General features: G+C 47.5%; 1 protein-coding gene across 1 annotated transcript in view; it reads right to left on the bottom strand.

Moving 5' to 3' along the window:
• VPS13D (vacuolar protein sorting 13 homolog D) overlaps window positions 1-19,812 on the bottom strand; it is a 158,350-nt gene that overhangs the window by 15,745 nt on the left and 122,793 nt on the right. Inside the window, exons 66-67 of the mRNA XM_060259106.1 lie at window positions 19,081-19,213; window positions 16,886-17,081 (exon numbers count right to left, since the gene is read on the bottom strand). Coding sequence (XP_060115089.1) covers window positions 16,886-17,081; window positions 19,081-19,213 — 329 coding nt within the window. The remainder of the gene's footprint in view (window positions 1-16,885; window positions 17,082-19,080; window positions 19,214-19,812) is intronic.

Below are 19,812 nucleotides of genomic sequence, written 5' to 3'. Positions count from 1 at the left end.
CCATTTCCATCCCAGAATGCTTACTGCACAGTAACTCGCTCGTGATCACTCTCCTGTCGCAGCTCCTTTTGGAAAATAAGGCGGTGAGACCCTATAAAGAAACCTTTGAGCAGCTCTCTTCCCATGGAACAAGTTCAGTGTTGGTTTGCCCTCATCATGGAGAAACGTTTGGGTGGGTATTTGGTCCCCAAAAGGCAGTGAGCTTGTCTGAAGGGTTAATGATCAAACCCCCAAGAGCCTATCTATGAGAAGCGGTCTTTTGAACACATTCAAACTTGTTTGTACTTCCTGGTGCACAAACAGCCAGAATACCCCCATCAACAATGGTTCAAAGGATTGGGCTCTCTATGAATTCTCAAAGGAAGAGGAGAGGTCTGACGATGCTTGGGATTGTCTTCCTGTTGGAAGTTCTGGGGTGGGATCACTTGGATCCTTCAGAAGAGTGTTGTCTTGGGATCTGCTTGGAAGGGAAGAAGGATTGCAAAGATTTCTTTTTGTCGTCTTTCTTTGCTGCTGAGAATGCTTTGATGAATCTGCCTTGTACTGAATCAGACCCTGGTCCATCAAGTTTAGTATTGTCTACTCTGACTGACAGCAGCTCCCCAGGGTCTCTGGTAGAGAGCTCTTTCATATCCCCTATGACCTGATCTCTTAAACTGGAGATGCCGGAGACAGAACCAGGGACCTCCCTTGTATCAAACAGATGTTCTACCATTGAGCTATGGCCCCTTCCCTAAAGTTTATCTGAAAAACCTGGTCCCAGTGTTGGCTGGGTATGCCTGGGAATCCAAGTCTATGCTCCAGTTCCTCATCCATACACTTCTGGCTATCACATAGGCTTCCATGGTGCAAGATTCAGATCGGACACGAACCAGAGGACAAACAAGCCAGAAGATTTTCTGACTGCAAAAAATCTTTCTTGAACCACCTTTCATTTGTTTGGGGGCAGCGTAGAGAGTGTTTTCAAAATCTGCCCCGAAACAAAACCTCTACTGCAAAAACTGTGTTGGGGAAGTTTCAAGTCCCTGTAGAGAGGGGCTTTAGCACGTTTCATGTATGGATTTGTTCACAAACATGACTGAAGGGCAGGCTGCAAGAAGGACATGAAATGCTAGAACCTTCAGCCACTCCACCACAGTATCAGGAAGAATACACTGCTTGTTCATGAGGTGGCCAAACACCTTTGGATGGATTAACCCCTTCAGCTGGAAGACGGGGGGGGGGGAGGGGAAGGTCAGTTACACAACAGGAGCAGCGGCAGCCTTGAAGAAGAACCAGGGAAGAAAACCCATCACCATTCTAGATCGTTTGGGTTGTGCGTGTTGAACGCACATATAATTTTTTTTTTTTTGCCAGAATCCTCTTGTAGATTGGACAGCCTGTGACAGTCACAGATTTCAGACACTACCTTCCCCATACTTCTCTGGACTGGCTGTAGTTTCTCACTGGCAAGATAAAGGGACTCTGCATTTGCTCTGAGCCACTGTTGCATTTTTAAAGTTTCACATGTTGAAAGGATTAGGCTTGTCTTAGAACACAGAACTGAAGTCACTCACCTGAGAGACTCCCCGACCCATCAATTAAGGAAACCCTGGGCAGCCTTAGGGAGACAGCTACTCTCTTGCCTTAACTGGCTCATACAAAATCTAATTCCCATCTTCACCGGTCATCCAAGCCATTCAGAAACTTGTTGCTGTATAATCTCCTTGGCCCGATTCAACACTGATCTACTGGGAATTTTCCCTGCGAGGCCGAGACCACGTCCTGCTATTTCCCCACCCGCCTGGCAAACCGTTTCACTAAGTCGACTTTGAAGAAAGTGCCATCACCATCTCCATCACGGTAAGCTAGACCTGCTGAATACCAGTAAATGAAACCCTTAGCATACGAGGCCAAATGCTCGGTATGTATGCGAGTTATGCGAGCTGCTTTTGATTTAAAAGCTTTGCTGTTCAGGACTTTGTGGAATTCATCTGATCAAACTAGCCCCAGGAGACAGCTTGGCAAGCTATGTTTTTAAGGCCTGTTAACAAACAAGTTGTCTTCTTTGTAAATCATTGCAAAACATTCAACAAAGGAAGCAGCCGAGACAGACACCCCACCCCCCCCTTGCTCTTTCATTTCGAGAACCCTGGAAAATGGATGACTGCGGGAAGGGGGACTAGAGACCGATCAGTTTGTTGCCAAAGGGAAATTCTGCTGTGCCGTGTTTAAGGGAAGAGAGAACCATCCCTACACTAAACTGAGAAAGGTCTTTCTGTTACGCTTTCTTTTAAAAGGTGAGCGTTGATGTCTGTTGGCTACTATGCATACCCAGCATAATTTGGGTGGGAAGAAAGTAGCCATGTTAGTACTGATGCATTCGTCCAAGACATCACATTTCAAACTTTGCACTAATGATGAAGCGGGTTCTGGCACCCATGAAAGCTTATGCCCCAATGCAGCTGTTAGTTTTATGGTGCTCCTGGCTGTGGCTCAGTGCGACAGCATCTGTTCTGCAGGAAGGAAGTCCCCGGTTCAGTCCCCAGCACCACCAGTTATAAGGACTGGGAAGCTTGTGAAAGGAAAGACTTCTACTACTTGAGAACCACGGCCAGTAAAGAGCAGACAAGGCCAACCCTGAGACACTGATTCAATACAAAGCAGTTTCGTGTTGTCTCCTGAAGCCAGTACTCCTGGAATCCTAACCTTCTCTCCAAAGTGATGGGGTTGGTCTGTACTAACAGGGACTTCTATGTGGTAGCATCTCACTTATCGAACAACCTATTCACACCTGATTTGGGCAGTCTCCATTACAAGGTTTAAACCTGGATCTTCAAATAAACTTTTTGATTGTTTATTTTATTCATTAAAATGTATACATACCTGTCTTTCCTTGTGGTTCAAGGCAGCTTACTAGATAGATAGATGCTCGACAGATGATAGATAGATGACCGATCGATACACACACACACACACATACACTCTATAGTTAGGTGGGCTTAAGTGCAGCTTTCTCCTTTTCTCCTTTCGCTCTGGGTATTAATCTTTGGATGGAATGCTATGGATCACTGATTATTTACCTCTTGCCAGTTGGCCTATATGGATGTTTATTATTTGTTTTATTGTTGGCACTTTTAAAATTCTTTCACTGCTTATCTCATGAGGCTCTGGGCAAAGGAACAGGATACATGTGACTTAAAATTTGCTGGCATGGGGTGGGGGATGAGAAATAGTGTGAAGTCATGGAACAGCTGGGGGATGAGAACATTAAAGCAAGTGACAATAATGGGCATCACAAGTGAAATCAAGACCGAGGAGCAAGAGAAGGCGTTGAGCCTAATCCCGATATGCATGAAAGATACGACCAAATTTTCCTGACTAGCGGTTCAACTTGAAAGCTCAACTTTCTTACTGACACTCAGGATGAGCCTGCTTCAGCGGGGAGGGCGGGATATAAATCAAATCAAATCAATAAATAAATAATGAAACTATGACCAAAACTATTAAATTTGACACTAAAACTGAAATTAAAATCGATGCCTGTCTTTGCATATAATGAGCAACTCATGTAAAATGCCCGCCAACCCCTGCAAAAGACACTCATTCTTGTAGAACCCTACTATTCGCTCAGACTTGCCACATGTAGAACAAAGCATGCTGCTCTTCTCACAAGAGAAGTGGATTTGGGAGCTCAGTCGACACAAACGTTTGGTGAGTGAAACGCTGCTCCTCTGTTCTGCCTCCCCAGTCATGCAAATCAACTCTCCCTTCCCCAAAACAAGAGACCTCTGTATGCCTTTTCTGCCAGCACAGCAGTGTCAGCGGTTCCAACGCCCTCTCCAACCTGACTAATTAATCCAATCAGCGGAAATTCAAGTTCGCAAGCTCGAGTGGAACATACGACAGCATCGCCCGGTATTTAAATCCCCCACTTCCATCTTGACGTTGCTGCTGTCGGAACGATACTGCTAAAATTGAAACAAGGCTTGTTCTCTGTTCCTCTCTAGTTCTGAGCTGGTGGTCGATCCTGTTACAGTTTTATCCGTGAGACGATATAGAACTTTTTAGAATTTCCCAAAAAAGAGTCATGCTCGACACTGCGTGGAAGGGGCAGCAACTGGTGATTGCTGAACCCTGTTAATGGAGCCGGGGAAGGTCTCAGCGGCTCCAACCAGACTGCTGGGTTGTATGAAGGGGTTGCCAGCCCTCAGAGGGGACCTGGGGATCCCCTGGAACTACAGCTCATATCCAGAGTACAAAAATCAATTCCCCTGGAGAAAACGGATGCTCTGAAGAGTGGATTCCATGGAATCATACCCCACTGCAGCTCCTGTCCTCCTCAGGCTCCACCCCCAAATCTCCAGGAGTTTCCCAACCTGGAGCTGGCAACCCTATCCCCACTCCGCGTCAGTGTCCAAGGAGGGCCTGGCAACCCTAGCCGCAAGGTGCAATGTTAAGAATGTTGGACTAGGATTTGGAAGACCCAGGTCTGAATCCCTGGTCTGCCATGGAAGCTTGCTGGGTGACCTTGGGCCAGTCACCCACTCTTAGCCTAAGAGGGTTGTTGCAAGGATGAAATAGAGAAGAGGAGGGGGATTTCAGCTGCTGCTCTAGATCCTCACTGGGGATAACAGCAGGGTATAAATGAATTAACTAAATAAGGAGAAAGAACCAGTTGCATGCACCAGGCGTTTCGTTTGCGGCGGAATCCAGCACCCGCTACCCTCCAACCCGTGTTCCCTCTAAGCTGAGTTAGTGCGAGCGAGCTCACAGGTTTTTTTAGCCTCTGGCTCACACATTTTTGTCTTAGCTCATGAAAAATGGCCCCAGAGCAAACTAATTTATGCAGGAGCCAAACTGCTTGTTCGCAACTTTAAGGCCAGGAGTTTGCAAAGCGAAATCTTTGCTCACAAGACTACAGTTTAGAGGGAGCGTTGCCCCCCAACTTGCTGGGGACCTGCACCCCAGACTTCCCTGAGACCAAGAAGAGGACTCACTTCCCATGCCTCACCCACCTTGGCCCTTTCACCATTACGACCCGTTGCCAATGCTTAGACGAACCTTCCTAAAGTAAGCGAGGAAGTTCCGGGAGCACGTCAGTGGCCAATTGAACATTTCCTCCCCCCTGAAGTCTCAGATTTTTTTTTTTTTAGAATCAAAATCATTGCAGACTTACATTTTGAACAGTAACGCGACTGCGTCTTAGTGGCAAATGGGATACATTACATGCCGTGTGAGAGGGTTAAATAGGACAGCCTCAGCTCCTTCTAAACTTTTGCCCTCTGGATATGTACTCATTGGCTGCCGTACAAGACTCGAGCAGCATTACACGCCTTAACGATCTGGTTCAACTGTCGGTCAGGCCAGGGGACTGGCGTTGGGCCAGACCGCAATCAAATGGGACACGAACCTCCCCGCCCATAGACCCCTCCCCCATTTTTTTTTTCAGATCATCCCCGAAGGTTCAGATTATCTCCTTTTTGTCGTGCTGGTTAAATTTATGGAGTAGAACCCCGAAGCCGCATTCCTTGGCTCGGGCCGGGCCCACGCGAGGCCTCCTTTTGTTTGGTACTGTAAGCGAGACGTGCTTTGGAGGATTGCAAGGTTGTTAGTTCAGGCACTGACTGTTTGCTCATGACTGAAATGAAGAGAGTTCAAGGGAAGGGCAAAAGGACAGCCCAAGTGTAAAACCCCATCCCAGCAGGCCCCGGGCCTCCAAACACACCAGAGAATCACAACTCAGCAGTCGACACAATGGCAACCCCCCTCCCCCCCACCCCTCTCCCTGTGACAAAAGGCCGTCTGAGGGTCAGGATCTGACAACCCTGTCATTCTTCTGCAAAATACCTGCAGGCTGAAGAGGATGGTGGATAACGCTGGAGAGGGATTGCAGCCCCCCTCCCCCTCGTTACAGCTGATGACCAAAATCGGATGGGTGTTCCCCTCGAACTCTTGACAAACCTCCCGAATTAATTTTGGTGAAGTATTTACTAACATTGTCGGGACGCTGCACCAAAGAATGTCCAGCGGTTGTGTTTAGAGAGCCAGTTTGGTGCAGTGGTTAAGCGTGCGGACTCTTATCCGGGAGAACCGGGTTTGATTCCGCGCTTCTCCGCTTGCACCTCCTGGAATGGCCGTCGCTCTCGTAGGAGTTGTCCTCGAAAGCGCAGCTGCTGCAAGAGCCCTCTCAGCCCCACCCATCTCACAGAGTGTCTATTGTGAGGGGAGACTGTAAGCTGCTCTGAATCTCTGGTGCACAGAGAAGGGCGGGGTATAAATCTGCAGTCTTCTTCTTCATCAGCTACGTTTATAGCTTCTGAGAAGCACAAGCTTGCACATCGTCAAAGAGAAGTAGGAGACTGGTAGGTTTGTCATGCCCCGCTTGATGCTCTGCCTTGAGGAGTCTTCAAAGCAGCTTAAAATTGTCTTCCCTTCCTCTCCCCACAACAGGTGCCTTCTGGGGTGAGGTGGGGGGGGGGCTAAGAGTTCCGAGAGAACTGTGACTGGCCCAAGGTCGGCCAGCAGGCTCCATGTGGAGAAGGAGTGGGGAATCAAACCTGGTTCTCAACAGTGTCCCCTCCTCCTGTTTAAGCCTCACTACAACCCTCTTTGCAAGGTCAGGCTGAGAGAGAGAGTAAGCAGCACAGGAACGTTTGGTGAACTTCGTGGCTGAGTGGAGGACCTGAACGCAGGTCTCTCTGGAGAGCCAGCGTGGGGTAGCGGTTAAGAGCAGTGCACACTAATCTGGAGAACCCAGTTCAATTCCCCACTTCTCCTCCACTTGCCGCCAGCTGGGCGACCTTAGGTAAGCCCACAGTTCTCTTGGAACTCTCTCTAGCCCCACCTACCTCGCAGGGTGTCTGTTGTGGGGGGAGGAAGGGGAAGTGATAGGAAGCCTCTCGGAGACTTCTTCGGGTAGTGAAGAGTGGGGTATAAAACTAACTCTTCTTCTGGCTCACAAATGACCCATTTTTGAACCTATGAAGCCATCTATCCCAGGTCATACTGTTGGGTCCATCTAGCCCCGTACTGTCAATGCTGAATGGCATCCAGGACTCCAACAGTGAACAGGCTGGTAGGTGACAAAGACTGAACCTGGGACCTACTAAACGCAAAGCATAACCTCCATCTCTAAACTATGGCTCCTTGAACAGTTGTTTTTAGGACCCTTAGCTGACCATCACCCTGCGTATTCCTCTGCATCTCTCTTAACTTTTCAGCCCTTCACAGAATATGTCCGGCACTGTCAACTTTCACCAGTGAAATGCACCGAACGTGTGCTATAACATACAGGATATAACGTTTTGGAAGAGCAGCCATAGTAGCTAATGGGAGACAGAAATGGGGGGTGGGGGGGTGGGATTAATGAAAAGGCAAGAGGTGTCTAGCTATTTCTCTCAGCTGGAGAGGGTGGGATGAAGAGAATGTCTTAACGAAAATGAGAGCCAGTCTGGTGTAGTGGTTAAGTGTGTGGACTCTTATCTGGGAGAACCGGGTTTGATTCCCCACTCCTCCACTTGCAGCTGCTGGAATGGCCTTGGGTCAGCCACAGCTCTTGCAGGAGTTGTACTTGAAAGGGCAGCTTCTGGGACAGCTCTCTCAGCCCTACCCACCTCACAGGGTGTCTGTTGTGGGGGAGGAAGGTAAAGGAGATTGTAAGCCACACTGAGACTCTGAGAATCAGAGCACAGGGTGGGATATAAATCCAACATCATCATCATCATCTTCTTAATACAGAAGGGGAGTGTGAGATGGGGTAGGAAAGAGGTGGTATATACACAAAGGAACATGCAGGAATTATCTTATACACTGAGATGACCCCTACTTCGGCATGACAAGCCAATGCCTCAGAGTCAACCAGAGATTAAGTGTAAAAGGGGGAACAAGAAGATGAACTGGAAAAGTGAAACAAAAAGGCCACGGATTCAGCCCAGTCTGATGAGCCAGCGACCAATGGGATCATCACTGCTGCACTGTAAGGTTGCCTGGAGTGCAAAATTAAACCCTAGGAAAGGAGATGCTATTTCCTTTTAATCAAAGGAACACCTACCCCTCCCGTGCCTTTCAAATTCACTGGGTCACATGCCTGCTCAATTGCCAACTGTTCCCCTGAAGCAAGCTCTTATGCCTTTAAAGAAGCTCAATAAGGACAAAAAGAGAAACTGGGGCCCTGGTCTCTGCTTCCCTCCTTCCAGTGCCAGGAAACATCCCTGCCTGCCCCCCCCCCCAATTTCTCTGTGCCAGTGGCATAGGAGTTGCGCCTCCGACAGGCGCAGACATATACCGTTTTCACACACAGCTTACCTCGCAGTCACAATCCTGTTCCCTCCGCAGCGTCCGGTCAGATTTCCCACCATCTGCGCCGGAGTTACAGGAAGTGCCGCAGCTTCTGCGTAGCAAACGTAAACTGGGTTTTAGCGGTTTACGTTTGCTACGCAAAAGCCGCGGCACTTCCTGTAACTCCAGCACAGATGGTGAGAAGTCTGACCGGATGCTGCGGAGGGAACAGGATTGTGACTGCGAGGTAAGCTGTGTGCGAAAACGGTAAGATTGTGTGCATGGGTTTCGCCCCCATCAAAACTTCTGAATTAAGGGCAGGTTTTGTTGCGATGAATTGTTCTTGGCTGAACTCCTCCTGAACCCAGAAGCAGATCGGCTTGTTACACTGACAACAACGCTCTGATTACCTGCTTATGACAGGACGGTTCAGAGCAAGTTCGTGTCCCCGGTCTGTCCCCGAACTTGGCCATACCGTTTTCAAAACGCTTCCCGAACATGTCAGAACCTTCCTGTTTGCACACCGGCGGCATCCGAAACCTTGTCTCCTTTTCAGTGAGGCATGGGAGGAGGCGATTCATTTTATCTCGCTTCTTGTTAACAGGCGGATGTGAACAGCTTTTGGCAGACGCTAAACAGGCAGGGCAGGGCTCTTCTGATTTGTTTAAAAAACTAATGGTGGCATTACCGTGCGGGGTGGTGGTACTGCTGGGAGGGGAGCAGGGAGATGATGCTCGACAACTCCGGAATGCAATTTTGGACATCTTCGACTAAAGGATCTCAGGCAGGTGACAGTAAAAAATTTGCTCAGCCAAAGATCCTGTTAAGTCCCTGCCAGTCAGAGTAAATGATACTAGACTATAGCCAGGTTGATATTCTAGCAGAGTTCTATTTACATAGGAAGGGCACCAGACCTTCCAAAGGGGCTTGAAGATCTCCAGTTGAAAGGCCTCAGGGATCAGGAAGGGACCAGTTTGGTGTAGTGGATAAGTGCGCGGACTCTTATCTGGGAGAACCGGGTTTGATTCCCCACTCCTCCACTTGCACCTGCTGAGATGGCCTTGGGTCAGCCATAGCTTTCATAGAAGCTGTCCTTGAAAGGGCAGTTGCTATAAAAGCACTCTCAGCCCCACCTACCTCACAGGGTGTCTGTGGTGGGGGGGCGGAAGGTAGAGGAGATTGTGACCGCTCTGAGACTCTGAGATTCAGAGTATTGGGCAGGATATAAATCCAAATCATCATCTTCTTCTAGACAACAGCTGGTATCAAAAGCAAATGCCAATAAGACAGATGAACACTTCCCCAGCACAGCAACAAGCAACCTATTTTTCATTGCCGTTCTATAATATAGTGAATCTTTCAGTGGTAATACCATCTGAATCACACTGAATGGAATCAACAGGACCCTGCCTCTTTCCATGTGCAAACAGCCTGGGTGCATGCATTCCAAAGTGTAGGGCTACGCAGAGATGAGAAGAATAACTGGAAGAATTTAGAATGAAACATGGTGCGATGTGGACGCCCTCCATACCTTCCCTACTTAGGGAGGCTGCAGACTCACTTCCCTTTGCAAACCTACACAATTCCAGATCTACGCAATGTAAACGCTCTCCCCCCCTCTGCTTTTTCCACCCAGCCTTGAGGCTCACAGAGGCAGCTGCATTTGTCAAGCTGGCCTCTGCAAGAGACAAGCCATCACTGTCGCCCGCAAAGGTTCGCAAAAGTGGCATTTGAGTAATATCACAGCCATCAGTCTGGGAATGAAAGAGCCAACTGTGAGACGCCTGGTGTCTCTCGGCTGGTGTGAAACTAACTTTGCCTGCCTTTCCGTGGCCTTGTTATAACCGATGTGCTTCTTGGACAAAAAAAAGAAAAAGAAAAAAGCATTGAATAGAAACCCAGTCTACATCTATCATCTCTTTCAAGCTCTCGGTAGGGCTGAATTAAAAAAAAAAAGGCTCTAATTACCTCTGAACAAATGTGTTTCACAGACGTACTGCAGAATCTATTCCCTGTGAGTGGGCTTAAGGCAATTACAAACATGCAAACCCAGGAGACAGAGAAAGAGAGAATACCTCCGCAGCATAGCAACAAGCAACTTACTTTTCACTGCGGTTTTATAATTCGGTGAATCTTTCAGCGGTAATACCATTTGAATCACACTGAATGGAATCAACAGGACTGAATGCACCCTGTTCAATGAAACGTACAATGATTATCTAGACTATGAAAGAAGACAGAATCGCGGGGCCAGTTCACACTACTGCTGCCTGCCCAAATGATGATTAGAGAGGTAGTGGTACAAAGAGGAACACAAAGCTGCCTTATACTGAATCAGACCCTTTGGTCCATCACGGTCAGTAGTGTCTATTCAGACTGGAAGCGGCTCTCCAGGGTGTCAAAAGTAGAGGACTTTCATATCACTTCCTGTGAGGTCCATTTAACTGGAGATACAGGGGATTGAACCTGGGACCTTCTGCATTCCAAGCAAATACTCTACTACTGAGCTCTGGCGCTGACCTTCTGCATGCCAAGCACATGCCCTAACGCCCGAGCTCTATCACAGACCTACGGCAAGCGGACGACCTCTACGGATGTCTGCCGACTAATGCGGGCAACAGGATTCAAAACAATACCCAAATAAATTTAAAACAACATTTAACACCATCTCTCTGGCCTGCTCTCCTGACTACGGATGCTTCAGCATAGAGGCAACCGCCCACTGTGCTCTCATTGCTGCAAATGTAATAGCATTTGTGATATGTGAGGGGAGGCCCCCTCCCCAGTCTGGCCTCCCCAGCATCCTTTGGAAAACCAGGCTCTTCATATGGACAACTCTTCCCATGCTGCCTTGCAAAGGATGAAATCATGTTAATTAAGGAAGGGCTCTTTGATCTTTCATTTTTATAGTTGCTCTGAAGCACCAGATAGGGTCTTTGGTTTGGGAATCCACCCCCTTCCCCCCCCCCCCCACATCTAAAAGGCTCTGTGAACAGAGCATGGGGGGGGGCAAGAAACCCAGTGTTTTTGAAAAATAATCCATTTTTTATTCCTCAGGTTTCTACTTGTTCAAGATTTCCATTTGATTGCGTTCCACAAAACTCATCGCGGCCCTCTGGTGCCAAAATGGCAAGCGGGGAACGCTGCCGTTCCAGCAAGCAAATCTACCAGGACTAAGAAATGTGCATCCAAGAGCTGAACAGATAGTGACTCATGCGCCCTCGTAACTATTCAAAGGGGGAAAGAAATTGATTTCTTTCATTTCTCAAGTTCTGGTAAGAGCCTTACATAAGTCACACTAGAATGAGAAATGGATTGTTCTGGGCTTTTGAGTGCTAGGGAGTATTCAGAGTTCAGCCAACAGAAGGAAAAGACATTTACAACACTGGGTTTTGTTTTTCCGCTTGCGCTTTGGAGCGGGCTGGGGGGGGGGGTTGGCTGCTCCCAGCCATGGGGAAAGCTCAAGGCATAAAAGGACTCCAATTCTCTACCCGGGAGTGAATGTAAAAAGGAGTTTAAGGTGCCCTCCAGGCCCTGCATCCGCTGTTCTTTAGGGAGGCCATGGGAATTTCACACTTCAATTGAGCAGATCCCCACTGCCCGGCACATCGTTAGAAGGGTGGATGAGTTTCCCACAAGATCAGAGGCGAAGCAGAAAAGGGCAAGAGATTGTCAGGAAGTGAAATTGTGAAGTGGAGACCAGGCAGACGGATAAATCTGAGCGAAAGCCGATTTCGTTCCAAGTCCCGCCTGAGGGTTGCCTGCCTGAATTTGCATTTTGAGAACCAGAAGCCTTGAAGAAAGAAACGGGCTACGATTTAAAAAAGAAAAAGATCACAAGTAGCTAAGCCAGGCCAAGAGAAGGAAGCGAGGGAACAACCCCTCCCATCAGTTCAAAGACAAAGCAGCAAATGCTACATTTGCAACAAGGGCAAACATTTAAACCAGAATGCCTGGCGTGGCTTCATCCTATACAAAGTCCCTGTTGGTCCCAGCAGCACCCCTCCACGCTGGTCAGTGTGATGACTGGGTCTACATAAGAGGCACCTGCCAGTGACCTTGCTGGCTGGCATGAGTACCAGTAGCCTTGGACATGCTACAGTTTGCTGAGCCTCCTACAAAGAGTGTCGAGGTGGGAAAGGCAGAATGGTAGGGAGGCCCCTGAGGTCTGCCAACAGGGGCTCAGAACGTCCAACAGATTTTGCCCCTGAGATAACCCAAGGCTACAGGAACGAGGAGGAAGAGCGGCTGCGTGCCAGAATCCAGCTAAGCATTCAGAACAGGAATACCTACGTTCAGATGCAGAGCCGTAACTACAGAATTCCACCACCGGGAATTTTCTCTGTCTCCGAAAAGTGAGCATCACAAACGCTATGTCTCCTATCAAATGCAATCGATTTGCTTTGTTAATTTATTCAAGATTCACGTTTGTGAGAAATGTCAACCTTTTTGTGAGAAATGTCAACCTTTCTTTCAGGAAAGAAAGATCAGGCAACTGCTGAACCGGACGGATTCACTGGCAGCTTCATATATTTGCGCATCTCTCTCTCCGTCTTCTGCGTTCGCTTTCAAAGCAGATGCCTACTGCCCGACACACCATTAGAAGCAAATCCAGTAGTGATGCCACAAGGACAAACCCATTCTCTCAAGTTACTGCACTGCTGACGGACAGATCCCAGGCTGAGGACCAATAACTTGCAAGGGGACTTGAACTCCTGCCTCCTCTAGCAGCTGGAAGGTGAACCTGTCCTGCCCCATCTGAGTACCGAGACCTTTTCCAGCACTGTTTTTTTAACTGCTAAGTCACCATGATGCTTTTAAAAGCAAGAGAAGTTCAGAGGCAGTTTGCCGCTGCTGGCTCTGCTCATGACCCTGGTATTCCTTAGAGGCCTCCCATGATCCAATGTTCCCTCTAAGCTGCAGAGTCTTGTGAGCAAAAATTGTACTTTGTGAGCTACTGGCATTAAAGTTGTGAGCTGCTGGCATTAAAATTGTGAGCTGCTGCATAAATTTAGTGTGCTCTGCGGTCATCCTTCCTGAGCTAAGAGAAAAATGTGTGAGCTGGAGGCTAAAAATCTGTGAGCTAGCTCACGCTAACTCAGCTTAGAGGGAACACTGCTCCCATCCAACGACCAGCCAAGGATAACCCTGCTTAGCTTCTGAAATCTGATGAGACTGGGTTAGCCTGGGCTATCCAGATCAGGCCCGGCATCCTTGGGGTACTAATAAAGTGCTCTGGAGAAAGGAAGGTAGGATTCGAGTCTCCATGCTGGGTTTCAGAAGCTGGGTTTCTACTGCAAGCCACATGACACGTGGAATAGAAAGCAAGTCACAGCGGCTGGAGTGGATACCTGGGATTACAGCAGACGGCTTGGAAACATCTCTTGGACCTGTCCTGTCCCCCCCTCTCCCCTCAGTAGCTTGACCAGCTGCAGAAGGAGAAAAACTCCGTAAGGTTTTATTTCTGTGCATTTCAGCTTACAGGAGGATTCGTGGCTCAACACACGTACAGTACAGATGATGCAGCCCAGCCAAAAAGAAACTATATTTGGAACAGCATTTTCATTCTGTTCCAAATCACCCATCGGACCATTAAGGAAACGAGCACGGCAGAAAGAATATCATACAGATGGGGCAAAATGGAGAGCACCATCCACAGAACTGCTTCTAGCCTCATTCTCTCATCGACTTCTAATTATATCTGTTGTTTTCTTTAAAAAAAACCAAACTCTGAGAAGTTGTTTCCATGGCCTCTTTGCTCAGCATGAGACTGAATTTTGCAAACTGACCCTAGTTCCATCTGCAATACCGCCCTCCCCCCATGTCAATTTCTTTTCTCCCTCCTGAGACAAGAATCAGAAAATTTAATTTTTTTGTATCAGCTTCTCTTGTCTCATGCCAAGTCCTTTCCCTTAAAATAAATGCATTTTCAACATTATTTTGTGTCAGCAATGGAGTGCTGTCGAGTTAAAATGGCAAACCCTCCCAAAAAAAAACCACCAGCAAAAAAAATAATCAACAGCAACGAAAATGGAACAAATCGGTGCTGATAAAAACAGCATTTAAAAAAACAAAAGCAAAGTAACAAAATGGCCCTATCAGCTCAATCCTGCATTTTGCCTTTTAAAGAAAATGGTGCAGGCTAGAGAACATGATAATTCTATCCAGACCTGACCAAACTGATGAGCTAAGTGGCAAATATACCTCTGTGTACACCTGAGCTAAGATGAGAAAAGAAGGCAAACATTTAAGAGATAAACTAAGTGTCCTTGACCTGGATAGCCCAATCTCGTCAGATCTCAGAAGCTAGGCAAGGCTGACCTTGGCAAATACTTGGATCGGAGACCCCCAAGGAATGCCGGAACTGGGATGCAGAGACAGGCAAGCAAGTCACCGCTCTGAAAGATCCAAGCCCCAAGTAGGGGTCACCAGCACACACACAAACAAAAACAGTCACCCAAATAAAGAGACGATCCCAGCAAGTACAACTAGCTAACCTCATGGTCTTTGTCCTGCTCTGCATAACCACTGATCTGGTTGGCAACAGTTAAATGACCAGGGGCCACGTTATAACTAAAAATGCTCTGCTACAAATACTAGGAAGAACAATAAAATTAGAAAGAATCTACCAGGTAATGCAATCTCCACCTTACACATAACACACAGTTCATCTCCTTTTAAACAGACCCAGTTCTCAAAGCATCTTCAGGCACCTGCCCAGCATTTCCTGGGGGAGAACAATTATGGAACTGCCACAGGCATCTTAATCCAGTGTAACCATTGCCAGAAAGAAGTTTGTCTCTGAATTTTTAATTTATGTTCCTCTTTCATTTGATCACACAAGAAGCTGCCTTATACTAATTTGTTATACTAAATTGTTCAGGGTGGTGAGAACCAGAGAGGATTGTGAGGCACTCCAAAGGGATCTGTTGAGGCTGGGTGAGCGGGTGTCAACGTGGCAGATGAGGTTCAATGTGGTCAAGTGCAAAGTAATGCACATTGGGGCCAAGGATCCCAGCTACAAATACAAGTTGATGGGTTGTGAACTGGCAGAGACTGACCAAGAGAGAGATCTTGGGGTCGTGGTAGATAACTCACTGAAAATATCAAGACAGTGTGCAATTGCAATAAAAAAGGCCAACGCCATGCTGGGAATTATTAGGAAAGGAATTGAAAACAAATCAGTCAGTATCATAATGGCCCTGTATAAATCGATCGTGCAGTCTCATTTGGAATACTGTGTGCAATTCTGATCACTGCACCTTAAAAAGGATATTATAGCATTGGAAAAAGTGCAGAAAAGGGCAACTAGAATGATTAAAGGTTTGGAACACTTTCCCTATGAAGAAGGGTTAAAATGCTTGGGGCTCTTCAGCTTGGAGAAACGTCGACTGTGGGTTGACATTATAGAGGTTTACAAGATTATGCATGGGATGGAGAAAGTAGAGAAAGAAGTACTTTTCTCCCTTTCTCACAATACAAGAACTCATGGGCATTCAATGAAATTGCTGAGCAGTCAGGTTAAAACGGATAAAAGGAAGTACTTCTTCACCCAAAGGGTGATTAACATGTGGAATTCACTGCCACAGGAGGTGGTGGCGGCTACAAGCATAGCCAGCTTTAAGAGGGGATTGGATAAAAATATGGAGCATAGGTCCATCAGTGGCTATTAGCCACAGTGTGTGTGTGTATATGTGTGTGTGTGCATGTATATATATATATATATACATGTATATACACACACATATATTGGCCACTGTGTGACACAGAGTGTTGGACTGGATAGGCCACTGGCCTGATCCAACATGGCTTCTCTTATGTTCTTATACTGAATCAGACCATTGGTCCATCAAGGTCAGTATTGTCTACTCAGACTGGCAGGGGCTCTCTAGGATTTCCATTGCGGGGACTGAACCTGGGACCTTCTGCATGCAAAGCAGAGGCTCTTCCAGTGAGCCACAGCACCTTCCCCATTTCCTGCTGTTCTCTAACTTGAGTCAGCAAAGCAGGGTTTGTGCCAGCTCTAAACAATGATTTGAAAATCTATCTGCCAATCTGAACGTCACAGTAATCTGTGGCTAGAAAAAAGTGGAGGGGAAAACACGTTCGACAGGAGACGAGGGAAGCAGAAGCACATATGTCCATGACACGGTCCTGGGTCTGAGACGCCAGCTGTGGGATTTCAGAACTCTGTCTTCAGATTGGATCCTACCAGTTTTTCTGTTCCATTCTGCCTGTTTCCCCTCCTCACTGCAGCCCACCTTCTACAGAGCCTTTGTGCATGCTGTTCCCATAATCGGCAGCATAGCCTTTTTTGAGGACAAAAGAAACTCTTCCTCCTTCTCTGTCTTGTGAACAAGCCGGTGGGATCCAACCCACTGAACCGACTCAAACCTTTTAAAACTTATGCATTTTACCCCCACCCTTCTATCCTGCTTTGTAAACTGCACCCAGGATTCTAAGAGAGGTTTTGCACCATTTGCATAAAAGTTCCAGGCATTCTAAATCTGCACTCCTACTAATCTGCAGTCTCCCAAAACTTCTGGATAATCTGCATGGGAAAAGCTTTGTGAGAGTGAGTCCACATATTCAAATACACATACACAAATGTAGTGATTGAACTAACCTGGGGCCAGTCAGAGTGGCTGTATCTCTCACTGCTTGAGCAGTTTCGGAAGCAAAATCCAGAGCGCCCGCCACTGGTTTGGTTACGGTTCCAACTAATCCTTTTCCAAAGCCAGATATAAAGCCGCTTACACCCCCTTCGGTTTTTACGCCTTCCACTGTCGAGGTGATCACGCTGGTCAATCCGCCAATGATACCTGTTGGACAAAATGTTCAGTGGCTCAACTGGTTCTAGGGATTCTATCTTGGGCTACGGGCTGAAGGCTCAGAACACCGCAGCCCTGTGGAAGCCAAGTGAGACAGGTTCTGCTCAGGGCCTGGATGGGAGAAAGGGTTGCCAGGTCCAACTCAGGAAACATCTGGGGACTTTGGGGGTGGAGCCAGGAGACTCTGGGGGTGGAGCCAAAGTTGTGCCAAGCATGACTGAACTTTGAAGGGAGTTCTGTCCATCACATTTAAAGAGATTTTGCTCCTTGTAGATGCCTTCCCCTTCATTGGAAAAAGTGGAAAATGGAGGCACCTTCTTTTGGGGCTCACAGAATTGGATTACCCTGGGGAGGGTGGAATAGAAATCTGAGAAATAAATAAAACCTTTTTGAAACTTGGGGAGGGGGGGTTGAAGAGGCACCAGATGCTATGCTAAAAATTGGGTGCCTCTCCCTCAGAAAACAGTCCCCCACCCTCCCAAACCTCACAGATCAATTCTCCATGATACCTTATAGGGACCAGTCTCCATAGGGTATAATTGAGTACCCAATGAACATTCAACCCTCCCCACCCCACATTCTGCTAACCCTGAAGGGAGGGGCTCCAAACCAGGGGATCCCCTACCCCCAACTGGGGAGTGGCAACCCTAAATCATGTGGGGAACCGAAGCACATTATGTTGAGACTGGAATAAGAAATGGTGTTTACTGACTGGCGGTAGAAAGTGCCGTCAAGTCGCAGCCAACTTATGGCCGCATCAGAGGGTTATCAAGGCAAAGAGGTGCACAGAGGTGCTGTGCCATTGCCTGCCTCTGTGTAGCGACCCTGGACTTCGTTGGTGGTCTCCCATCCAAGTACTAACCAGGGCTGACCCTGCTTAGCTTCTGAGACCTGATGGACATTGGGCTAACCTGGTTTGCTAGCTACCCTTCGTCATATTGGTAATTTGTCTTATCATAAAAAAAATTATGGACTTCCACTGTGTTTCCATTTCTCACTCCCTCTTGGGGCTTTTGTTCTTTTTTTGTTTCGTAGAAGGCTGTTTGTTTTTCATGTCTCTCTCAGGTATGGAAGAAGACCTTTAGAAAGACTGTGGCAGACTGCTGCTTGGCATGAGGTTTCAAGATCTAAATCCCCAGCATTTCCAGTGAGGGGATCTCAAAGCAACAGGTCACTGGGAAAGGCCTTGCTTTACCTGAGACCATGGAGAGCCACTGCCAATCAGAGTTGACAGTTCCATGCTACACAGACTGCTGGAAGATAAATGATAAGACCTTTAGAAAGGCTGTGGCTGTACCGCAGACTGCTGCTTGGCATGAGGTCTTCAGAGCTAAATCCCCAGCACTTCCAGTGAGGGGATCTCAAGGTCAAACGTCGCTGGGAAAGGCCTTCCTTTACTTGAGACCACGGAGAGCTGCCGCCAGTCAGAGTTGACAATACCATGCTACACGAACTGCTGGAAGATAAACGCTAAAGATTTCCCTAAAGCCTTGCAATCAAGATAGACTTGGCAGGGCCTTCTCAGAAGCTGCCCCCTACTTTGTGGAGTTCCTTTCCCCAACAGGTGAAGTTGGGGCACTCCCTTTCAGCCTTCTGGAGGTGAAAACAATTCTGATCCCAATGCCCTTTGGATGAACTAATCAAGGACAGTGCTTGCCTCCCCACTTTCTTTTGTACCCTTTTGTTTTTGAATATTGTAAAGATATATAGGGCTGCTTTGGAAGGGACTCTACAGCATTAAACCCCACTGAGGTCCTTCCCCCTTCTCCAGACCTGGCTCTCCCCAGGATTCACCTCCAAATCTCCAGGAATTTCTAAAGTCAGAGCTGGCAACCCTATGTCTGAAGGTATCAAGACAAATTGCTTAACCAGGCTTGAACACTGCCTTAGTGCCCCACTCTAAGGTACTGAAAATAGGGGCTCTTCTGAAGCTCTGCGATATACAACCCCAGCACTAAAAGCTTGCACAGCCTTCTGGTTAAAGTATTACCGTGAGCTAGTCCTTGGATACCAGCCACGAGGTGTTCACCGCTCGTGGCAGCATGGTATCGGATGTACTCTCGCTCCATCTGATGCCGATTGTCCATCGTCTTCCCCAAGCCGTCGGATAAAGTCCCGGCAAACTGTTGAAAAGTGAGAAGCAACACATGTGACGCATTAAAAGTGCACAGACTCAGAGACCGGAACGGCTACAGTAAAACTGTTCATTCTTACAGTAGCAAGGGTCCAGGCATGAAATCACAAGTTTTTTGGCACTACACACGAGCGAGCCCCGTAATCTGAGCCCATTTGTGATTTCTGTGTTAGCGCAAACCATAGTTTAGCCATTTCGGCTGCGCCAAACTTCGGTTTACACGCTCCTTCGAAAGTCAGACTGCAAAATCAGGACTGAGTTTTAGTTTGCAATCCTGACAGATGTTCGTCCAGCACTCTAGCTGCTACACCACACTCTTTTCCACACCATTCACCTGTTTCAGCAGACGTTTGCACGATGTCATCTCATCCACTTGACTGGCAGTGGGACACCCTCCCCCTAGATTATCTTAGTGATGCCTGCAATAATAGTGAGTGATTCTAGGGCAAAGCTTGTCTTTGTTTGGTCTGCTTAGAGTGAAGCTGCCCAGAACTAACATGCCAGGACATCCTGTAAGGTATATGTTGCCATAACTAAGCCTCGAGGCATGCACTGGGAAGAGGGCAGCCTTGGGCACAAAGGCAAGGA

The sequence above is a fragment of the Heteronotia binoei genome, chromosome 18 (genome assembly GCF_032191835.1).
Source record: "Heteronotia binoei isolate CCM8104 ecotype False Entrance Well chromosome 18, APGP_CSIRO_Hbin_v1, whole genome shotgun sequence".
Taxonomy (NCBI): Eukaryota; Metazoa; Chordata; class Lepidosauria; order Squamata; family Gekkonidae; genus Heteronotia; species Heteronotia binoei.
Note: the sequence above shows the minus strand (reverse complement) of the source record. Positions and strands in the feature narration are given on the sequence as shown.